Source organism: Anser anser (assembly GCF_964211835.1).
Source record: "Anser anser genome assembly, chromosome: 1".
Lineage (NCBI taxonomy): Eukaryota > Metazoa > Chordata > Aves > Anseriformes > Anatidae > Anser > Anser anser.
The window spans coordinates 92,237,459-92,259,949 of record NC_139720.1 but is presented as its reverse complement, the minus strand read 5'-3'; the positions used below and the strand labels follow the sequence as shown (position 1 = coordinate 92,259,949).

Genomic DNA, 22,491 nt, shown 5'->3' with positions numbered 1-22,491 from the left:
TTTCAAAATCTTGGGCAAAACCCTGTTTTTTTTGAGTTAGATTGTAGAAGTTTTAACTAAGTTGTTTTACACGCTGCACATATTAGTTTTGATCTCTTAAGGCTGTTTTTCTGACATTTTTAATTGTTTACTTTAGACATGTTAGCCTGCACTTGACTATTTTTAATATTTACAAAAAAAAAGATAAAAGGAAAAAAAGAAGGAAAGTCTGTCAACAATTTCTACTATCTTTGTATATGAAATTCAGCATGTTCTCCTGAATGTTGTGAGCACAAGTGGAATAATCTCTCTCCTGTTTGACTCTTGGTATTTTGGTACTTTTCGATGATGTTGGCCTTACTCTTCTTTCGTAAGGACCCTGCTGCGTCACCTCACAAATGTATACTTAGGCTCAACCTCTGTAACAAGAAGCAGGAATGGGAGGTGATAGATTTTGGAGACGTGACGTTTCCATCATGTGGTTAACGTCCATATCGGCATCTCCTCGATGCCTTGGTAAGGCAGGCAGTGGAAGGTCATTGCTGAGGAGGCTGCCTTGAGATGTGCTGGTAAGGAAGAGTGGGCCTTGACAAGGGTAAAGAGCAACTAGGAGAAGCCTGATACTGTGACAGCGCTGTCTGTCGACCCCAAGTCACTTTCCACAACATGGTGTAAAATAGCAATGTTGCGGTTAGGTAGGAGGTGGTTTTCTGTCCCATACAGTGATAACTTCAGTAAGTTATAACTAGCTTTCTGTGGTGCGTCTGTCGCGTGAATGATGTGCTGGTCTTTGAGCTGAGCGAGTGCATTTCAGCAGCGGGTTCTGTTGACAATTGCCTTCTGGCAGCGATCAGGCTGCCTTGCAGAGGTTGTAAGGCAGCGCAGCTCAAGCTGAGAAATGAATGGCATATGGGGGAACAACTGTTTCCTGTGCACTTTTGTTCCTATGCACTTTGTCATTGCAAACAGGTGTGACTGAGGTCCAAGACAGCTCTGCTCTCCTCATCTCACCGAGATAACATCTAGCGTGTAGGAAACTGGAAGTGAGGATATCCTCCTTCCAGCCTCTCTAGGGCTGTTACTGGAGAACGGTCCTCAGCTTAGAAATCTGTTCCACTTGTGAGTCAGCATCGAGGTCTTGAAGTCTTGAATGTGAGTCAGCATCTAAGTCTAAGTCTTGAATGAGTGAACCTTGGACCTTCAGGCAAGGAGGTTGGATGTAGACTTCCTGGTCTTCTAGATGGAACAGATGGCCTTTGCAGACAGCTGTGCAAATCTGTGTGCGTCTCCCTCATTCAAACACATCTATAGACGCTCTCAGACAATAACTGAGTTTACAGCCCTTCCCTTTCGGTTCTGGTAGGTGCCGCTCCTCGGCGCTGATGGTTTAGAGCAGGATGCTGATGAAACTGAAGATGACGAGTCCTCGGAGCAACGAGCTCGCCGACCAATGAATGCATTTCTCTTGTTCTGCAAACGCCATCGCTCTCTCGTGCGAAAAGAACACCCCCGCCTCGATAATCGTGGCGCAACCAAGATATTGGCAGACTGGTGGGCTGTTCTAGATCCAAAAGAGAAGCAGAAATACACTGACATGGCCAAGGAGGTACGTACTGTATGAATGGTAGATGTAAAGGGAGTTTATTACATGTTTGTCTTCTGTTTCTTAGTATATTAAGTGCTTTTGATAGGGTCTTTCTCTTCTCTGGACTCCTCAGCTTCCCCAGTGGGATTATGGTGCCCAGAGCTACTGTTGTTCTTACTTGGATTCACTTGGTCTTTTGGACCAGACTGCGAAGAAATTGGTCTGTGTGCACAGACTAGTGTAGCTCTAATAATCATTAAATCAACAAAACAAAACACTATATACTTTGTGGTAGATATCACCCGATAATTCCTGCACTAAAAGCATTAATGCATTAGATTGTGGCAATTGAAAACAATAAGTTATACAGTTCCATATTAGCTGGCTGTAGCAATACCTACTTCATGCTGTGCATTTGCTGTCAACAATATAGGCTGACCAAGCCAAAAGTATAGTTGACAAATTCAGTCCCTTTTTACTTTTGATGCTAAAGAACTTTAATAGTGTTTCATGAAGTACTCTCTCTTTGTATTGTTACCAATTTTTGATATAGCTGTCTTTGGTGAGGCAGAGTCCAGTATCCAAATCAGAGAGGAATAGGCAGTCAGAGCCCTTTAACTGGGAGCAAGGAAAAGAGATTTATTCCCATACTTCACAGAGTGTATTTATGTCACTTTAAAATTTAACTGAAGCTTCTTGGGAAATAGCACGTTTGATAAGCTCTCCCCAGGAAGAGTGTTGTGGGTATTGATTGTAGAGTGTGCAAGACACAGGCAGTTAGGCTGATAATACTACCCCAAAAGACAATGCAGTAGAGTTACCTGCATGATGTAGATTGTGAGTAACCGTTGAATTCAGCCTTAGAAAAAATAATGGAGGGCCAGTGAGAAGGAAGGACCTCTCTCATTTGTGAAGTTATGCTAGTGTACTACGAGAAACACAGCTGTGAAACAGTTGGGAAAACCATAGTCATGTGAAGTTGTCTGCTACTGATAAAATATATATATAAGATCCAGCCACGTCAGTAGTTTGCATGAGCATGGAAAGGCTTGCAAGAACAACCAAGTGTTCTGCATGGCAGGTCCTTTTAAAGTAGTGTGTAGTACCTCTGAAGTCCCATTTGTGACACAGCATTGAAGTATTTGAGCCTTAGCTTTGTCCAGCCATTCCTGATACGGTCTGCATTCACACGTACAATCAGTGATGCTTCCTGATACGTGGGGAGAAAGGGCAATTAGGAGGTTTGGTATAGATGCAAAGAAAATAAAGACAAAAATGAAGAAAGTATTTTTGGAAGAAATAAATCTGATGTGACTGATTTCTTAGCCTTTTGTCTTGCTGAAGGAAACTTACTCATTAAGAAGGAAAATAATTGCAGAACTTCTATATGAAGTGACAGATCTGAAACTATTAATCATACTGTTGTAGAAATCATTGTTCCTGTAGTGATTTATTTGTTTCTGTTGGCGTGAAGAACAGATTGCATATTCAGTGTCAAAGAGAAACAATAAATCTAAGTAGTTAGATCATTACCACTAGTTCCAAGAATGTGTAGCAGAGAGATAATGTATAATTTTTATTCTTTAAATGGTTGTATGTTACAACAATAATTAGCAGCTATAATGTGCCACTGAATGTATTTGGGCCTTCTTCACAAACAGGCCTGTTCTGTGTGTGGAGCAGTTGCGTGTTTTAGCACTCGCTTTTATAGTTAGGTTTATACCTAACTATAGGTTAAGTATAAAAAAAAAAACTGTTCAGGTTTATAGTTTTATAGTTAGGTTTACTGTTGAGACTGTCAAAAGGATGCTAATGTTAGCTCTAGTTAGAACCATTTATCGATGTTTTGCTTTTTCCTAAGGAGAGCTCATTTAAAGGTCAAGGAGGTGAATGCCTTTGGAACAACATACAGTTACCATTGTGCTGGTTCACTCCTGTTTAAGGACTTATATGTATAGGAGAGTGTGTGTGTGTGTGCGTGCGCGTGTGTATACACACAAGTATATATAAAAGTTTGCCGAGGTTTAAAATGCAAAGGATGAGTTCCCCTTACCTAAATGCAGCTTTTCATTGCTCTTGGACTGCCAGTGTTCACTGCATAGCCTACAGCTATCTCCCACAGGACCCCTGTGTCATGTCTGCTACCTCTCCCTCACCCCCAGCACGTCCTGTGTACCCTGAGCATCCCGTCGCCCTTCCAGAGATACAAGTGGGCTTGACAGAAACGGTCCATAATTGCAGTGGCTACAAGCTCTGTTGGGTTACGGTCTTGAGAATGGTTTTACTACTCGGAGACAGAGTTTACAAAACCAGTTAACTCAGATCAGGCATCAAGTGAGCAACTTTCAGTTTCTTACCTGCGTAGTATCAGCAACTGGTACTATCTCAGCAGGCGTTGGTACATTTTGTTACGCATGTCTAGCAGTAGGTAAGACCTAGGATTTTTAAAGATAGCAAGCGAGGCACCCCAGTACTTTGTCAAGTGGAATTATGAGAAGTTTCCTAGTGGGTTAGATACCTATCCCTGATTCCAGCTGAGAGGACGATGAGGTCTATGCTTCATTCAGGCAATTTTGGAAAATCCCTTTATGTACCTGTCTGCACCTTGGGGTGCCTTAATTTCTTAGAAGAACTGGCCCCATGCTCCTTCTATTTTCAGTCTTGTGGTTAATGGTCTCTTGGAGCAACACCTGCCCTAGAGGCTTCATACTGTGCCTGCAAAGCTCAGTGTCGGTTTCTGCCGGTGTTTCCTTTAAGGAGCAGGCTTTCCATTTGTATCCTGCAGACTTCATAGATCAACTTAACTTTGAAAGTTTTATTATGTGGGATATAAGCCCAGTAGTTGATAAATACTCCAAGTAGAACCACAAGTGTTCCTGCCGTGTGTTAGCATTTCACTTCACCGAGAGGAAAATGAATTCTGACCGCTCGTAAATAAGCTGCATCCTTTCTGGTTACTGTGTTTAATAGGGGGGCTGTGCTCTGTTAACTCTTACAGGGCTTCTGCCCTGTTCGGGGGCTGGAAGCTTTCAGCTGGCATGGAGAATATGCAGTGAAACAATCACTGTTCTTGTGTAGCTTGAGTCCGCTTGGTGTGCTTCTGTTTCCATGATGCTGGAGGAAGCACATCTTTTTACTTGGTGATGAAAGGAGCTTGCATTTAAATACAGCACCTTTTCTGACCTTAGGTCTGAAGTGGCACCCATCCCAGCACATATTGCATCCTTCCCCAGGCTTTCACAAAGCAGAAATGATGCATCAGACCGATCCACAAACATATCCTGTGCTTTTTTTGTGTTACCTGGAATTTCAGGACATGACCCTGCAGGGCAGTCCTGAAGGCACTGGCATGCCGCTCTGCGTGGGAATGAAGGTAGTGCCTTTACCTTCCAGGATAAGAATATAACTTTTTTTTTTTTTTAAAGGGACTTCAGAGGCTTTCTTAGGCTGCTGTGTTATATTGGTTTACTGTACAGTTGGTTGAATGGAGGAAAAGAGTAAGCTCCTCTATTGCCTTTGGCTGTTTCTTGTTACCGTGTAGCTCATTTAAGTTATCTTCTCATGACCTGCCAAGCAGAATCCATCACTTCGTTTTAGGCCTCGGTGTAATTGTCATGAAAATCAATGCTGAAAGTCTTCCGGAGATTTGGATCAGGCCCCTATATGCATTTTATAAAACTGCTTCTTGGTGGTTGTTTAACTTTTTATATACATTTTCTTTCATTTTATCTTGCTTGTTGAATTTCTGAAAGGAGCCGATGAGTTGTCCTGCCTGAATTGGCTCCCTCCTCTTTGGAGAGTGCAGTTAACGTTAACTTTTTGGCTCTGCAGAGGAAAAAATCCATTAATACACCACGTCACTTGAATTTCTCTTGTTGGAAACTGATTAAAAGCTTATCGCTGCCTCGTCTGGCAAATGGCATGCATTATGGCTCTCATTTGATGGGCAGCCTGTTGGATTGTCAAATTAATCCGCAGAATAATTCAATTATTCAGAGCAGCAACACCGATACGAAGGGCTTACGTACTTCATCGCTAGAGGTTCTGTGCTTTTAACTCAGCAGGCTGGAAACATGATTCATGAGTGGGCTGGTGCTTTAACAATGGAAGGCAAAGATCGCTCTTTGTGTGTTTCCTTTCCGCCTCTTCCCTTATCCCCTCCCCTCCCCTCCCCTCTGTGAGGCTATTTTTGTGGTCTGCATTCACTGGCGAAATGAACTCCCAAACCAAACTGAGGAGAAGGGAAAAGGGGCGAGATGAGAGTGTCGCAGTCCTTCATTCGCAGATTTAATCCCCTTGCCCTCTCCAGAAAATACTGGGTGTATGTGGGTCAGCAGTCCCTGCAGATTTTTATTATTTATGGCCATTTCTATAAATACAGGACTTCCCACAGCAGGTTCACATGGCGCCGTGCTGCTTGTAAAGTGAATCGTTTGTATCCTTGCTACAGTCAGGGGGAAGAACGTGCCGGCTGACAGATTAAGATGGAAGTGAAAGTAGGAGAGATGTGCATGCAACGAAGATCCTGCCACAAGGCATGGCATTTATTGATCTGGGAGAGCACAGCAGTGACTCTGTTAGAGGGACAGGGTTTTCAGAGTGCTCCTCTGTGTTTGATACCCAAGGGATTTTTTGTTTTCCTCCCTCTGTGTGTTCCTATGGCATGCATGTGCATGAAACATAGGGGATTTTCCGTGGCAACATTGAGACCGAGGACACCTGGGCAGGTGGGAGCACACGTGATTGCAGAAGAAACTCTCTGCAGCTGCCGTGCCATGTAGTTCAGGACAAAATTGCTCTCTTGCTCACTTGCCGCCAGCGAGACCCACCTAATAATGACTTAGGAGGTGCTGAGCTCCTTCTCCCTGCGGTGAGCTCTGGTGCTGACTTGGCAGCCTGCCTCCTACACCAGTGAGCGCTCCAAGTGCCTATCAGTTGTTAGACAAACATTTGCAGCTGGAATGCTCGGCATGACCCTCTCATTCGTCCCTTCTCTACCTTGCATAGCAACAAGTTTGAAATACTGAAATGCATTCTTTTTATTGCTGTTAATGGTCAAAGATCTTTTTTTTTTTTTTTTTTGCCTAGGCAGCAAGGTACTTGGGAAACATCACCGCCACATTTTGAAAGTAGATGCTCCAAGTGCCTTTATTCCAACCGAACTGTGTAGGATCCAGATCCTTTTTCCCCCTCTGTGTAGTCTAGCTTAGATTGTTTTGCTGCCTCATACCAAGAGTAGAGCAAACAACGAAGATATGTGCTCAAGGCCAAAGAAAATTTTCAATGGTCCCAGTTCATTTTATTGCAGCCGTGCAGCATGGTTTTGGAAGGAAAGCTCGGGTGATGTATCAGAAGCTACTGAAAAAGAGAAAAGTAGGTAGCGGCGTATTTTCAGAGGGATGTGCCTGGTCTGGGAAAGAGCATAACTCAAATATTCTAAAATATTGAAGTGTTACAGAACAAGTGCAAAGTAAGGGGCATTATGCTGCATTTATTGCCAAATGAATGTTTTCATTTCATCCAAACTAGAAAGCAAAGACTACCTGAGAAAGAGTCCAGATGGCTGTCTTCCCTGTTTCCCAAGCAGTGAGCATGTAAATGCTGGGGAGCAGTTTGCAGGATCACAACTTCAGCCTGATATGTGTAGTAAACCCTCGGGAGAGAAAAGAGAAACCTACCTTTTTTTTTTTTTTTAAGTACAACTCAGCTTTACTTATTTGAATATTTCTTCTTGTTAGATTGTGTTGGTGGTCAGACTCTAAGCACGTGACTAAACTGTTAAAAAATAATCAAGACATTTAAGGATTATTTACTGTATTAAATCCTCTTATAAAAAGTGCACCCTGTTGCCCTGTAGATAGTATAATGTTACAACTGATAATTTTCCTTTTCTTTTCCAGTACAAGGATGCATTTATGAAGGCAAATCCAGGGTACAAGTGGTGCCCCACAACAAACAAACCTGTGAAAACACAGACTTCCACTGTTACAAACAGGAAGAAACTGTGGGCCTTCCCTTCAGACTCTGCAAAAGATTTGCCAAGCCCGAGGAAAGTGACAAAAAGTGAAGAAATGCCACAGCTCAACTTCGGGATGGCAGGTGAGATTTCAGTCTTGTGAAGTTTCTCACAAGTTGCATCCTTGCTTTGTTTGAGGATGAGACGTTGCGATTGGGCTGCAAGACCTGCAAATACATTTCATGTCCCCAAATTAAGTTGCCTAGACTATATTTAAGCCTCTGCATAACAATTTTGTACCATTTTCTATACTACATATTTGCTGTTTTAGAATCAAGACCAGATATGTGGCAGCTTCTAAGATGTGGCCATTTAGATTTGATTTGTTTTTAGCTCAGGCTTATTTGCTGTTGGAACTAGAGATTTTAATTTCCTAGTCATAGAAGTATAGTGCTGATAGTATGTTTTTTTTCTTTCTTTCTTTCTTTCATGGAGGCTAGTACTGTGTTTAATAACTTGTTGTTTACCAGCGTAATTTATTGGTGTCTGAAGTTGGAGGTGTTAATAATTCTTGTGGATGAACGTACCTGTGAAACTAAGGCTTTTTATATTTAAAGCAAGAAAAGTGTAATTCAGTTTTACTTAAAATTTGCCTTTTCCCATCATATCATGGGGGGAGGAGTACATAATCTTTTTAAATAATAATAATAAAAATCTTTAATCGGTGTAGGAGAACCTGAACTGGTGAAAGGCAGATAATCTCTTGCTGATATCCACAAGTAGCAGAACTGTCGCAATCATGACCTTGAAATATGGAGATATTAATGTTCTTAAATACTGGCAGCTTAAGAACCTAAGAGTCAAGGTGGAAAATAATTCCATGCACGTACACCTTTTTTTGGCTTTTTAAGGTTTCTAATTTTATTAAAGTTGATGTATTTCGAACTTCGTTGTATTCTGCCTAGTTTATGACAATCGTGTGACAGATAGGATTTTTCTGCTTAGAGATATCTTGATCTAGAGAGTGGAAAATAGTTTTATGGAACAAGTGAAAAAAGGATAAAAAGGGATAAACAGGCTTTTACATTTTTTTTGCCAGTTTCATAATGGTATGAAAATTCCTGTAATGGAATTCCTCCTGGCTACAAAGGAACTGTGAAATGTAATTCAAAATACTTTTTCATGCAACATAGTAGTGATATGTGGGAGACCAGTTCTAAAACCCACAAGCCTCTTCATCCCTTTCTGGTTGGCTATCAGGGGAGTAATGCTTATGCTTTATGCTCCTTAAAAAATTACTGACTTAACAGGAAGAACAAGCAGTAGGTCTTGGTCTTGCCTGGCTGCCGTCCCCCACTTCTCCTACTGGGCTGTCCAGCTGTAAAGCTCCTGTTAAGAGAGATCTTTAATCAACAACTGCCAGAGCAGAAGACTTAGGAATTGATTAGAAATTAATCTAATCCATTGTTTTACCTGCGGATCCATTCACTTCTGAAGAAGGCTCTGTTTTGTGCTAAAGTGATTTTATTTTATTTTTTTAACTGCAGACTGAATCCATGAGTATAGTAACTCATAGGGGTCTTGCTCCAGTCCTCATGCCAGTGAAGTCTGGCTATTTCACAAGTGTAACAGCACCCATAAAATAATGGGAGCTCCTGACAGAGATGTTAGCAGCATCTAAATCACAACAGGTTTGTCGTACCAAATGGATTACGATGTTGTCAGTCATATACCAGTTCATGACCAGTTCATATTTTTTGGGTTCTTCTCCCCTCTGCTTCATGTGATAGCTTAATTCAAATCTGACTGTTCTGCCCAGCACAACCTCTTTTAAAATCCAGGATGTGTACTGGCTGATGAACTAAAATGTAGGTGAACAACCATAGAAACACCTTTATCTTTGAAATGCTGCTGTCTTGCATCTTCAAGGCAGATAGCATCATTAGGACAAGGATTATATGGCAATCCACAGTTGTTCCAGGAAACCTGTTTTACTTGTTGGTAGCTGTAAATCCTTTTTGGTTTATTTTTACATTTCACATTTCATTTTGGAAAACATTATATATTAAGCATAAAATCTTCCTTTCCTTTTTAAGTCCTCCCCCATCCCAGGCCATTTCTCCTATTTTTGGCATTCCAACAGCAACCATCCTGCTTCTTCTATGCTTCTTGTGTTGACCTGTTGTTGTCTGAAGAGCCTGAGGTGTGGCACCATCACTGGGCTCCTGACCTGCAGCATTGCTAGCGGTGTCCTTGCTCATCCAGCCTGCAAGCTGTAGTTGAGCATGTTTTTCGTGCCCCCCTTGTGAGCTGTTCTAGGGCATCAGGCAAAGAACAGCTGTTCTCAGGTGAATGTGTTTATTGCAGCATCTACTGTCACAACTACAGAGCCAACTGGGCAACAGCTTTCCTGTGGAAAAGCTCAGGATTTCTGATACTTCTGTAGTGCTGTGTCAGAAGAGGACATTCCCTAGAATAGCCAGTGTCCTGATAGAGATGCAAAATTTGTTCTGTAGAAAGCAACGTAGTTCTGAACCCAGGTGAAAGTTAACTGAAACTGTTGCTTGCTAGCTTTTTTTCTTCCTCCATTCTTCCTTTCCTCAGATTGAAAACTTGCCATGTTGAACAAGCCAGCCTGCTGAGTTTCTAACCATGCTAGTACTAACAACGTATGTCGTTCCCAAATAGTGAGATGGTGCAAGGTTAATCACTGCTGAAAGCTGTTGAGAAAGCCACCAATCACCTCCCATTCTATAAGTCAGATGTGTGTGCTGTTTTCTCATTCCTGTTGATTTAACTGTAGAGGACTATAAAATAGCACTTAATCCTTATTTTTTCATACCAGTAAGTTCTTAGTGCCATAAGAGAAACATTATTGCGCTGAGAAGGTTCTATAAGCATGTGGCAGTGTTTGTGTATATACATTTTGTCTTCCCTTATATAAGCTTATTTTGTAATTTGAAACCATAGTGGAAAGATTTTTAAGTGCTAGCTCTCTGCTACAGCTGCAGCATAAGTATTCAACTTGCTCAAGCACAAAATTAACTTTCCACTGAGCTGTCATTTTTTTTCATCCTTTTAATTTTTATTTTTAAATAAACAGTGTAAGTATTTGCTTACTTGGAGGAGGAAAAAAAAGGTAAAGTAAAAGCCTATTCTTGTCATTTTGTTATAAGCTGTTTATTTGAAAGGCAGAAAACTGAGACCACCTGTTCAGCCAAGAAAATATTTAGAAGTGAGGGAAGAACTTTAGAGCCATAAGCTAGGTGTTCTCCAGTTGGCGAAAACTGAGGAGGAGGAAGACCTAAGGCAACGAAAGTGAATCTCAAGAGAGGAGCTGTGAGCCATCGGTGTGATGTGGGCAGAAGAAAGTGCTGTGCTGCAGTGTGTCAGGCAGAGTATTTTCAGGAGCTGTAGAGAAGAATTAATAGTGTTCAAGAGAGTACAGGTGAGAGCTCATCTGACGTGGTTACCCTGCTGACCACTCATGTGCAAGAAAGATGAACTCCACCTGGTGTAACTGGAGAGGAGAGCTGTAGGGATCACAGTGACTGTGGGAACACGTGATGAAGTCAGGACATCTTGATTTGTTTAAGCTAGTAAAGCAAGTGGAGGAAGCACAGGGTGACTGGCTCCTGTAGATACAGCAGATGGAAATTTAGAGAAAAGTTATTTAAATTTTACGATATGGACACCAAGAAAAAAAGTGTGCCTTTACCTAGCCCTCAGTAAACGTAGGCTGAAAACTGAAAGAAAACTCGTAATAGTTAGAGGACTTGGGTTCTGCGTTGGTATTCCAATGTGAATAAAGAAATAAAAAGCAGCCAGCCAGCCCCTAACTGTTTAATGTGGAGCTCAGTAAATTTGTGGTGTACCTGGAGATCTCTTCCAGTCTCTCCTTCAAAATTACTGACTCTTCAGTCAGTGTCTTTTGAGATGCATGTTTAGTTTTCAGTTTTTAATTGCTCTGATTTCCTCTTGTTTAAGGGACAGAACTGTTGCTTGATCAAGTATATTGATGGTAACAGGTGCTATATTGACAGGATTTCTTCACTTATGAATTGTGCTTAAGCATTTGCTGACCCTTCCCATTTCTGTCTCCGTTTCTTCAGCCACTCCTTGCTACTACACTCTGCGCTTCTGATCGTGCCTTGTCTCTGCAGAAACTTAATATATTCTATTCCTTTTTTTATTTCTATTTTGAAGTAAAATGCTTAAAAACAAAACAACAAAAACAATTCTATCTGTTCATTACATTAAAGGAAAAAAAGTAATTTCAGTTGAACATCATGGGGTTTGAAGCAAGTACTATCTAGGCTATAGTGACCACTCTTCTATCCTTGGGATAGTGGATGAGCTTGGGTTTATTCACACTGCTTTCCTATGCAATCTTTTTTTTTTTTAACTGCTATTTTAAGAGTATTAACAAACTTTTTTCCTGTGAATGTCAGTATGAGATGCTGTCCAAGGGAGGAGCTTTGGCAGCATCTGTAGTATTGAATTAAACAGTACCAGTGAGTGTTCCTGTGAACTGGAGCTTGATTGTCTGTAGTGCAAAACCGCTGGGAGGTTTGCAGGTATGGTAACACGTCAATTGATTCTCTCCAAAAAACACCTAGGCTTGGCTCTTGAGTTGTAATGGGCCACAGAAATTCCCAGTGGGCATTTTGGATGCAGCTATTGTGTTAGAGGCAATTTAACCAAGCAGACGAGGGTAATTGTGCCAGTTAGCCGCCGTTCCAAAGAATGGCCCCAAGCACGTGTAATTTATTGTTGGAGAAATTGTTTTTTGTGTAGTTTAGCAAAAGGAAATTGGAAGACGTGAGTGCACACTTACTAAGACCTGTGGAGGTTAATTACCAAAAGATAACTTGGTGTTTTCAGGAATACAGCAAAGATAATGCTTTTTTTTTTTTCTTTCTCTCATACTGTGGCTGTTGTGCGAGACATTTGGACCACAGGCTGTTTTCTTCTCTCTGTGTATCTCTTTGTTAAATTGAGATCCTGCATTACTTCCAAGGCACTCCCCCCAAATCAGACAACTTGTCTTCATAATGATGAAGAGCAACCACTGTTTTGAGTGGCAAAGCCACTCCGTGAGTAATGGAGTGGCAGTGTTGATAGCTTTTACTTTTTGCTGCCATTTTTTTTCAGAACTTGTGAGGTGCTTGGAACCTGGAGGCTAGAAACTGTCAGAACCAAGCACTCAAAGAAAGAACATTTATATCTCCATTTTGCTTTCCTCAATTAAATGTTGTAGTGGTGGAGCAACAAGTAGGCAGTCACCAGCTTGGCTGGCTGGTGCCTGTGCTGTTCTGGCGTGGAGGATTGAGCACTTCATGCTTCAGTGCTGTCAGGCTGGCACTTTTCACCACTAAATGCAGCTCTCTGTTAAAGCTGAATTTTGCTTCAGAGCTTGATCGTGTCATTTTGTTCCATCCCTTTTCTCGTTCAGTGGCTAAGGAAGAAAACTGCTCTCTTGGTAGGAGCATCCACTGAGTTATAAACAAGTGGGATATTAGTGTGTCTTTGTGTGTATCTGTGTACGAGATGTATGAGATCATTACACTTGCCTGTTTTAAAGATAGCCCGCTCCGTAGTGCATATAACCTTTGGCGGTAAAATTGTAAATCCACGCAATGAGGTGTTAAGCACACAAATCCAATTAAATCCTTCAAACAGCTTTGAGAGCCTCTCCCAGAGGGTACAGAAATGGTTATTTGTGATTCTCTTGAACTGCCTTTTATGGCAGCTCGCTCAGAGTGTCTGTGACAAGTAGTCTTCTGGGGGTTTAACACTGCAAATGGCAGGCTCCTTAAACAAGCAAATGAATAAACTTCAGACTTGCTTTTACTCTTTTAACAGATCCTACACAAATGGGAGGCCTAAGTATGCTGCTTTTAGCCGGGGAGCATGCCCTGACTGCACAAGAGGTAAGGAACTCTCTTCTCTCCCTTACTACAAGCCGTCAGTTTAAAAAGAGCTCTGAAAAGGACTATCTGTCAAGTGGGAAGTGGAATTTAAGACACGTTTTAAGTAACCTCAGGTGGAACTGAAGTGTGAGCCCAGTGATGTGAGTCTTGTACTCCAACCGTGACCATAGACATCAGGCCTGGGTTTGATACCACTTCTGTATCAACTCCACAGACTGATGAATATGTGATCAAACCAGGCAGGTCTGCCCAGTGAGAGGATGTTGTCGCAGATGGAAGGGTTGAGGTACAGTGACTGTTAACAAACAGGCGGTGTGCAAGCTCTTTTGAGCAAGGGATTCATACGCTTACGTGCTTGTGTAACGCCTCATACAACTGCGGCCTTGGCGCTAATAGCAAAATAAATACTGAATAATTTCCGTACAGTCAGTGTAATTATATATGCATTCTGAAACCATGCAAGTGCTAACAAGTAATCAAAGTATTGCAGTCTATTCCTATTGACTAAGTCTTTATGTCTGAAAAGAAGTTTGTCGTTCAATTGCCATCACAAACGTTTTATTTTACAAAAGCCTACAGTAAGTGTGTTTCTGTGTATCTTCAAGAGCGCAGGGACCTCCAGTCTTTCTTCAGACTGATTGTTATTCATGACCTACTTTATGGGCCAGTTTTGAAAACTGTTCATAAGGTGGCTTGTATGCTGGGTAAAATAGGTAGTCATTCTCCTTTTGATTCAGATGATTGGATATGGAGCAAATATTTCTTAGGCTTGTGTTGTCCCGAGTGCAGTAAAGTTCCTAAAAACTACTTAGGCCTGAATAACTGAGCAGCGCTTCTGACTTGCCATCCTTGGGATAGCGGACAGAGGAGTCATAAGATGCTCACTTTTACATGCCTGGACAGCCTATGGTTGAATTTGCATGCTTATGCTTGAACAGTTTCACCCTCAAAACAGCATTTGGGAGGTTAGCAGAACATACTGGGATGTGGTATGACAGGCTAAATAAGAAAAGCTCAAGAATTCATTGAGGAATTGGTATGATTCTTCCCTCTAAAATGGGGAGACTTTACTTGGGTTGTATTGACGTGGGGGAGAAATTGGTGAACAAAAGTAACTGTTAAGTATCCTCCGTGAAAAGGTTCAGGAGTTGCTTAACTCTGGAAAACATAGATACTGATTTTATATGGATATGAGGCTATAAATTATATGCCATGTATCTAAAACTCCGGCATTGCTACTAAAAAAAAAAAAATAGAGATGGTATGTCATTTTAAAAAGAATCGTCTAAGTGATATCCCGTAGTCTTCATTGCTATTGAAGTGTGTGTGTACATAGAAGAATCGCATGCATATATGTGGTTCTTAAATTGGGGGACTGCCAGAGTTAGGATTGCCTATCTACATTTAGTTTGACTGCTTGTATATGTACGATTATGCAGACTTGGGTGGCCTTGTAAGCAAACATCTTAAAATACTATTAGCATCTTAAAAGTTGTTGATACAAAGGAGGGGAGCACTGACACAGTTTGTTCGGAACCTCAGAAATGATGAGGAAAAGGATCCTTACGTAACAGCTCTGCTAATCCCGAGTAAATTTATTCAACGCCCACTGCTTTTCTGTTAAGCGTGTGCTAAATGGATATATAGGGGCTTTTCAAATCAGGTGGTTAAACTTAGCGTTGTCAGCGCTCCAGACAGCAGGTAACAAAGCGAACATGCACCAGCAGGAAAAGGGGAAAGAGGCACGGTAGTGATGCTTACAAAAGTGCTTTAGTCACCATCTTTCTGTGCTGGTTATGTTCCTATTTTTGTAATTTTTTTCGATAGACCAGAAGGCTTTTCATCTGATAACAGAATTCAGTGTTGATGTGTGATTGATTTCCAAACAGTGTCTTGAGCTCTTAAACAGGCAAGAAAAGTTAAAAACCTTAGCAACAGTAGATAAAGGATACGGATAAGCGAAGGCTTTTCACCTGATATTTGGGTCCTTCCATCCGTTATGCAGAATTGTGAGCACGTTTTGTCAAACACCTGAACAAAAATGTTTAACAGGACTGTTCTTGTAACTCTCGTTGCACGAGACAAAACCTCATCCTGCCACTTTTCTGCTAATTAAACAACTGCAATAAACCTGAAACTCCTCGAGGAATGCTCCTTGCGTTCAAGCTCCCTCCCTGTCACCCCCCCCCCCAAGGCCGTGAGGACAGTTGCTTGCCTTAGAGCAGCACCTAGTGGTCTCTGTGCTTACTTCCCAGAAAGCCCTGAATTTGTAGCACAGTCCAAAACGTGGCTCTTCTGCCAGTTCCCCCGTGCTGCTGCCCTGCATATCAGGACCAGATACAGGTCTTGGATCACTCAGTGAGGAAGGAGAACATGTGAGCCAGGTGCTGCCCTGTGTCTCTTTTGTTCATTTCAGAGCAGGCTATGGTAAGTAACTCACAAGGGACTGTGAGGATGCGGAGGCAGCATCCTTACAGCTTCCTCCTGGCTGAGAATGAGCGGTTGTCTGGCCTGCGGTGCCAGGCTGCCCGGGGCCCGCACGCAGTGGTGTTGCCTGGGGTGTAAATCAGAAACAAAGATTGTTTCAGTGCAGCTGAGGATAAGCCAGTAGGAGGAGAGAGGAGAAGAAACGATGCAATGTTGAGGACTTTATTACAGCAGGAAATGAGAATCATGCAATGGCACTATTTGTACAACCGTTCCCTTCAGTAATTATTGTATCTCTTTGGTCAGGTTCAGCCTGGCAGAGATTAGAAGCCCCAGAGATTGTTAATTTCCCCCAAGTTGGGAGTGTGGGCACAACAGCTCTTGTGTTGCAGAGGCAGAGCCACAGCAGATTCCCGAAGCAAAATGCGCTTGTGCACTTGCCACGCACAAGCATCTTGGGGCAACCAGTGGCAGGAGCAGCAGTACAAGCTGCATGTACTGTAGGCCTGGTGATTCTGCGGCACTTCGTTCTTGCAGGCAACAGATGCAGTTGCTAGCCAAATCTCACGTGGCCATTCACCAATAAATGGTATTGGCACACTCATTCTGATAAATGAGGTAAAAAATACATTTGCATTGAAATATTTCAAATAACCTGGAATTCCATGAAAAATTGAAAATCATTAAGGGAAAAAAACCTCCATCTTGTTACCTACCTTTCGAAAATCACGTAAGGCCTCCTTCCTTTCTGCTGTTTTCTATGAGTTATGTTACGTACCATATTTTATATTAATAATGCCTCACCTCCTAGGAGTCACACATGTAAATATTTTACACTCAAACGTGTCATTTCCTATTCAGTACAATCCCTTTATGGAAGGATGCTTGAGTAACAAACTCCTGGCTAATAAGAGCAGTATGGGAAAGGTCTTAGGAAATCAAATGAGGCTGGCTGTTGGTTTGGGGTTTTGAGCAGTCATTTCTTTGTGTTTTGATTTCAGAAGTTATGATGCTTTATTGTACTGCTTCTCATAAGCACCCCTAAACAGATGTTTATGTTTATTATTTGAGCAGTTTAAGGCTTGTGGCACCCTTAACTACTTATTTTCATGCTGTGAAGCGATTAGCGATTATTTTTGTCACTAGGCAACCCTTAGTGGTTTCAAAAACTTCCTTTTTAGCTTCTAAGTAATTAATTTTCTTCAGAATGGAAGTGTAAATTAAAGAGGTAGTAGATAGCATCATGAATACAAGGTATCTGTGTATGCAGCCCAAAATCATCAACGTAGTATTTGTTGTGGAAGACTCTTCTGCAGTTTGGAATTAAAAAACAACTATCCCTGGTATTTTCCTAGTCTTTCTAATTAGGCAGTTGTGAAATACATTAAAATGGGTGCTAAGCTGTGTTTTCACCTTTTATTTTGATTCAACCAGGATTCAACCAGTCCAGGAATCTGAAACATTGCATTGTCCATCTTAAACATAGCATGTTACTGCTGCCTGGTATTTCATTTTGCCCACTGTTGTTCTTAGCTTGAAAGAAAAAACCCTTGAGGTCTTACTCTCCATACTCCTTGTTTTAGGTTTCCTCGAGTACTTGCCAATCTGATGCGACTAATTCTATGGAAGCGTGTCAGAAGTCGTCATTGTTTCAGTTTGCAGAGGTGAGTTTCTTTAAAAGGGAATGTTTTTTGTTTGTGTTTTTTTTCAAGAGCTACCTGGTGTTTAGCTGAAAGAGAAACTAAACACCTCTGACTGAAATTCGTGGTAGTATTTCTTCCTTGTTTTGAGGTTTATGTTACTGTATCATGTATCTGGTAGATGTGTCTGGCTTGAAGTGCAGGAGATTGTGTTCAGGGACATGTTTGAAACCCTAGAGCAATAATAGAGTTGTGGTTTAAGCAGTGATTTAAGATGTGTCATTCCTGCACTTAGGTATTAACTGGAGTCTTACTGACTAAAGTCTCAGCAGGTATATTTGGGTGTCATTTAGCCATTCTGACTGCTTTAGTCACTGACTCCATCAAAATAACTGTAGTTCTGGAACTTCCAAGATTTACTTCTATTCTGTAACCACAAAACAGCTCTATGCAACTATGCCTTGGTTTTGCAATGTACAACATTTGTGTTAATATATTTCCACTAATAGCTATATAGTGCTACTGAACTGTGTTTTTTTTTTGCTTTTGTTTTTAAATACTCCATATTTAATTCAAGTTCTAATGAATTTAATTGACAAAAATAAAATGACGCAAATGAGATTGCAAAGAGTCCTGGCTCTTTGTAAGCATCACTTGCTTATGTCTTTTTCAACTTCTTAAATGATCAGGATTTAGTGGCTTAAATATTTAGCTGTATAAATATTGATTGTACAGGATGCTGGGTGGCATTTGAAAAGGTGCGTATGGAAAGAAAGTTTATTACAGCAGGGGCTTCTTTTATTAGCTGGTTTCAGACCAGCCATGAATCTTACTGTCTTAATACTCCTTGCTGTATGCACCTTCATATTCCTCCCTAAATGTCGTCGCTTAAGGAGTAGATATGTACCAGGCCCAGCATACAGAAAGCGTCATTTTGTTTTAACATTAACCCACAAGACCTTGAGTTCTAACTTAAGATCTGAGGCTTTGAAAATGTATTAGAAAATGATTAACGCACTGATCCTTTATTTCTGATTAAAGGTAATGGCCAGAATGAAATACATAACCTGTGATTAGGCTCCTAAACAGCCTGCTGGCTTGTCTTGTTAGGAAATGCCTGGCTTGCTGTTAATGAAAACAATACTTAAAAGTTTCTTAAAATTGGTTAATTCCAGTGTTAATTAATGGTACTAATTCAACATCCATCTTCCAGTATTTCCCAGATACTTTTGTGTACTTAAACTGTCAGTTGAGCAACATAAAACATTGTATAGTTCCTTTTGATAAGTCTGTTCCTTCAATTTCCCTGTTCCCTGTCTTTTAACCAGTATGAAAAATATCGGTGCAGTTACTGAGTTCATTTTACAATGCCCAAGCAGGAAAGAGCCAGAATCATGTGGTAGTAGCAAGAACTGTGTTGTGTGCTGCAAGATATGCTCTTGCTAAGGGTTCATGACCTCTGCTTTTTCTTACCAACCAAAGAACTTCAGTGGGTTCCAGGAAACAAGCTCGTCTGCACTGCTAAAACTTGTAGTTTAGAAGTAGTTCACTGATCAACAATTAGAAATGCGTATTAGCTCATTCATTTTATTTTTCAACAACATTAATCAGTTTGTAGTGAGGCTGTGCCTAATTAGTACGTGGTAGGTTTGTGTGTCAATGACAAAATAAATAGTACTTGTACCTAGGTCTGTGATGAATTCGAAGTGTAATTTGCAACCAAAAAAAATTGACACGACCTACATAGTTTAAAAAAAAAAAAGTTCCCTTAGTCTCTGGGATAGAACTGGTATCTTTTCTAAAAGTGCGTGCATATGTTGTGTCCCTGCCCACACTTATCTTCCACGCTGAGCAGCAATTTGTGCTCTATCAGCAACACCATTCTGTGGCTGGGTCTTTTCACTGAACAGTGAAATACAACCTAGTGTTAAGTTTTTGTTGTTAACCCTCTTTTGACATGTCAACGGGCAAACAAAAGCCCTTCAAAAAACGTTCTGGCCTGTTCTGTTGATCCTAGGAAGGTTTTCATTGTGAAAAATGATTCAAGATCATCATTTCCATGTCTCCTGGGAAAGCAGGTACTGTGCTTTGTAGGGGTATGCTGGGACTCATCTGCATGTTCTTTGGTACCGATGGTCTTTCAGTATCATGGATCAGAAATTTCACATGTTGAAGTTTGATAATGAAAGTAAAGAGTTAAGTGATGCAAAAATAATTGTTTTCTTGACAGATCTCTTCAAGCACATCACAGCCAGGAGTCCCAGGAGCTGTAAAACAAACTGAGGAGTCTGCATTGTTTCAGTTTGCTGAGGTATGATAGCTAAAATATGATGGGGGAGGATGGGAATAAGCAATGAACCAATAAGGGCTGTCGCTGAATGGTTAATCACCCTTTCTCTTAAGAGGCTCCCACCAGTAGATGTTTATCTTCATGACAGCGTTGCATTAAGAAAATCCTGAGGGGAAAAAAGCAGTGATTTGAAGAGATGTCCATAGCGTACACAAAAGGTAGTGGATAAAAAGCTGTAAAAAAGATACAGCTGCTCCAGAGGCAGGAAACCTTTGAAAAATAAACTTGCAGGCTAAAGGAAGCTTACCATAGCTACAAAGATATGTAACAGCACTCTTAGGGGGTGACATCTAAGTCTGTAAGTTTTCCTCCCTCCTTCATGTATTGAAAATTTAGAGTCCTTAAGAGATTGTTTTTATGAATTTCTTCTCCACATGTTTAATGTGCTTCTACAAATTGATTTTTGACACCTATTCTCTTCTTGCCCATTTGGGGGAGTCTGGTACTACTTGCAGAATCTCTTATGCTAAATGTATATTTAGGGTGTGTGTGAAAAGAGCGGGCGCTATCCTGGAGGAACGTATGGGGATGAAAAGATAATGCTGTTGATTATGCCATGTGCTTACAGAGGTTTGACTACAGACAACATGCTTACTTCTATTAAATGTTAAGCTAATTATATACTGTGCATTTTTAGCTTGGCTGGCATGTGCTTTGATGTGATCCTTAAGTCCAATTAGAAAAAATAAATAATAATTTACTGATTCAGGTGCCATAAAATACCTGAATAGAAACACCTCTATAAAAGATACAGTAGAGTTGATGTCTCTGATTGTAAAAACGTTTTTATACATCCTATCGTTTTTTAAATTACAGGTTAAATTGGAAAGTTCTTTTGAGAATATTAGTGGAATTTAGCAGGATGAAGCCATTTGATGAAATCAAGCTTTCAAAGAAAGTAAAAGATCTACAGTGTAGAACATTCCTGTGACTTTTCTTGCCAAGTCTCACACTAGTGAATCTGCTAATTTAGTCTCAAAAATCTTACATTTTAATTCTACATCATTTTTTGCTGTATGCAGAGTTGAACGGGGTATGAAATACCTTGATTACAGCATTTTCAAATCATACTATGAAGCTTGACTCAGCCATACCTTCAAAATTTTACAGAACCTAAAATCAATTCGTCTTGTACATGAACAAACAACAGCAAACCTGAAAATTGTCTTAAGGATGTGACAGTGTATTTAATCTCATACCGCTATGCTATGCCAGCTCACTTGTCAAAGTGGAGTGCATCTGTGAATCATCAAATGTTAGGAAGAAAAGGTGCTTAGAAAGTTAATTAGAAACTGGAGAGGACAGTGTTAATGTCAGGGTTAATCTTTTTCCTGTTAAAAATACTAAAATACGTCTGCAGTCTGGAGGGGGGTGGATTTTTTTTTAGGTTGGTTTTTTTTCAGTGTCTGGAAATAACAGAACCCACTACAAAAAAAAAAACTTTTTTTCCCCACGGTTATTTCTCCAGTGTTATGCTTTTGTTGTGAAGCCTTAATGGCAGTGACTAACATCGTGTTTTATCTAAAGCAATAGAGAAATGGCTTTAAGATTGCAGCCTGATTTTCATTTACTTTGTTCCAGGGGAAAATACTATGCATGCTAAAGAACCTCTTTAAGCTTATTATTATTATTATTCCTGCTATTAAAGCTGCCTGTGCTCCTTCAAATATAAGGGCTTTCATTTGCACAGGGTGTCTTTGTCAAGTTTGGCAAAAATCCCGTTCCTTAATGCGCCACTTCTTACTGGGTCCTGTCTATATGAATGCATCTCTGCATTTAGTAAGCTAAATTATGGTAAGCAATTTGCAGTAGGCTGCTGTCACCAATGTACAAAGCTACAAAAGGAAAACGAGAGGGAGAAAAAGTAGTTATTTAGCCAGTGGCCAAGCAGACCTGTGAAGAAATGTGAATTGTGCTGTGGTCTGATGTGCCCGCAGTCTTTTGGCAGCCGTCCCACCTCATTTTTGGTTCTGGCTGGGCGTTCTTCATATGTTTCCTGTCTCTTTACTGCTGTTGCGGCAGGCTGAGTGAGAGCGAGTCTTTGTGAGGACAGTGATCCCATTGAGTAGGTATGGCATTTTAAATGGACACCTCTACCCTGGAGTACAAGGCCGCTGTCACTCAGAAAGGGCTCGTTGCATTGATGCCGTCTGGGATTCTTTCTTCTATAGAGCCTCAGCCTGGCTGGCTGGCCCAAGTGTCGCAGTCTTCAATTAAAGCTGATGAGGATGTGGCTAATGAGGCCTGCCCGGTGTTGTCTCGCCACAAGAGATGATTAGAGGCTTGGGAGTGAGACTGTGTTGGGTCCTGTGGGTGTGCAGGCAGCCAGTGCACCGGCCTTCCAGGATGATGTGATGTCCTCATAAGTTTGTTGTTTTGTTTGGGTTTTTGTTTGTTTGTTTTTATTTTTGGTGTGTTTCCAAGTTACATTCTTGGCTTTTTCTCTCTGCTCTGATCTTGCAAATGCTCGGTCCCGCTTTTGCCCCTCTCACTTGTACCTTTATGGAAGGCCATAATGTAGGCCAGTGACTTCTCAGCAGTGGGCTGTGCTGCTTGGCATGGCGCTTGTTTGCGGGCCGTCTGGCCACATGGGCTGGTGGCTGTCATCCTCCTTGCCAAGT

The 22,491-nt window shown here is 41.0% G+C and overlaps 1 protein-coding gene across 42 annotated transcripts in view; it reads left to right on the top strand.

Moving 5' to 3' along the window:
• The window catches only part of BBX (BBX high mobility group box domain containing), a 138,441-nt gene that overhangs the window by 76,407 nt on the left and 39,543 nt on the right, over positions 1 to 22,491 (top strand). For 33 of the 42 annotated variants that reach the window (XM_083817241.1, XM_083817219.1, XM_083817239.1 and 30 more), the window contains 5 exons: positions 1,343 to 1,585; positions 7,465 to 7,663; positions 13,386 to 13,453; positions 17,464 to 17,544; positions 19,751 to 19,831. In XM_083817241.1, the coding sequence (XP_083673367.1) occupies positions 1,343 to 1,585; positions 7,465 to 7,663; positions 13,386 to 13,453; positions 17,464 to 17,544; positions 19,751 to 19,831 (672 nt within the window). Of the gene's footprint in view, positions 1 to 1,342; positions 1,586 to 6,694; positions 6,938 to 7,464; positions 7,664 to 13,385; positions 13,454 to 17,463; positions 17,545 to 19,750; positions 19,832 to 22,491 lie in introns of those variants that run through there. The other 9 variants (XM_083817242.1, XM_083817253.1, XM_083817243.1 and 6 more) reach the window with 2 other exon arrangements.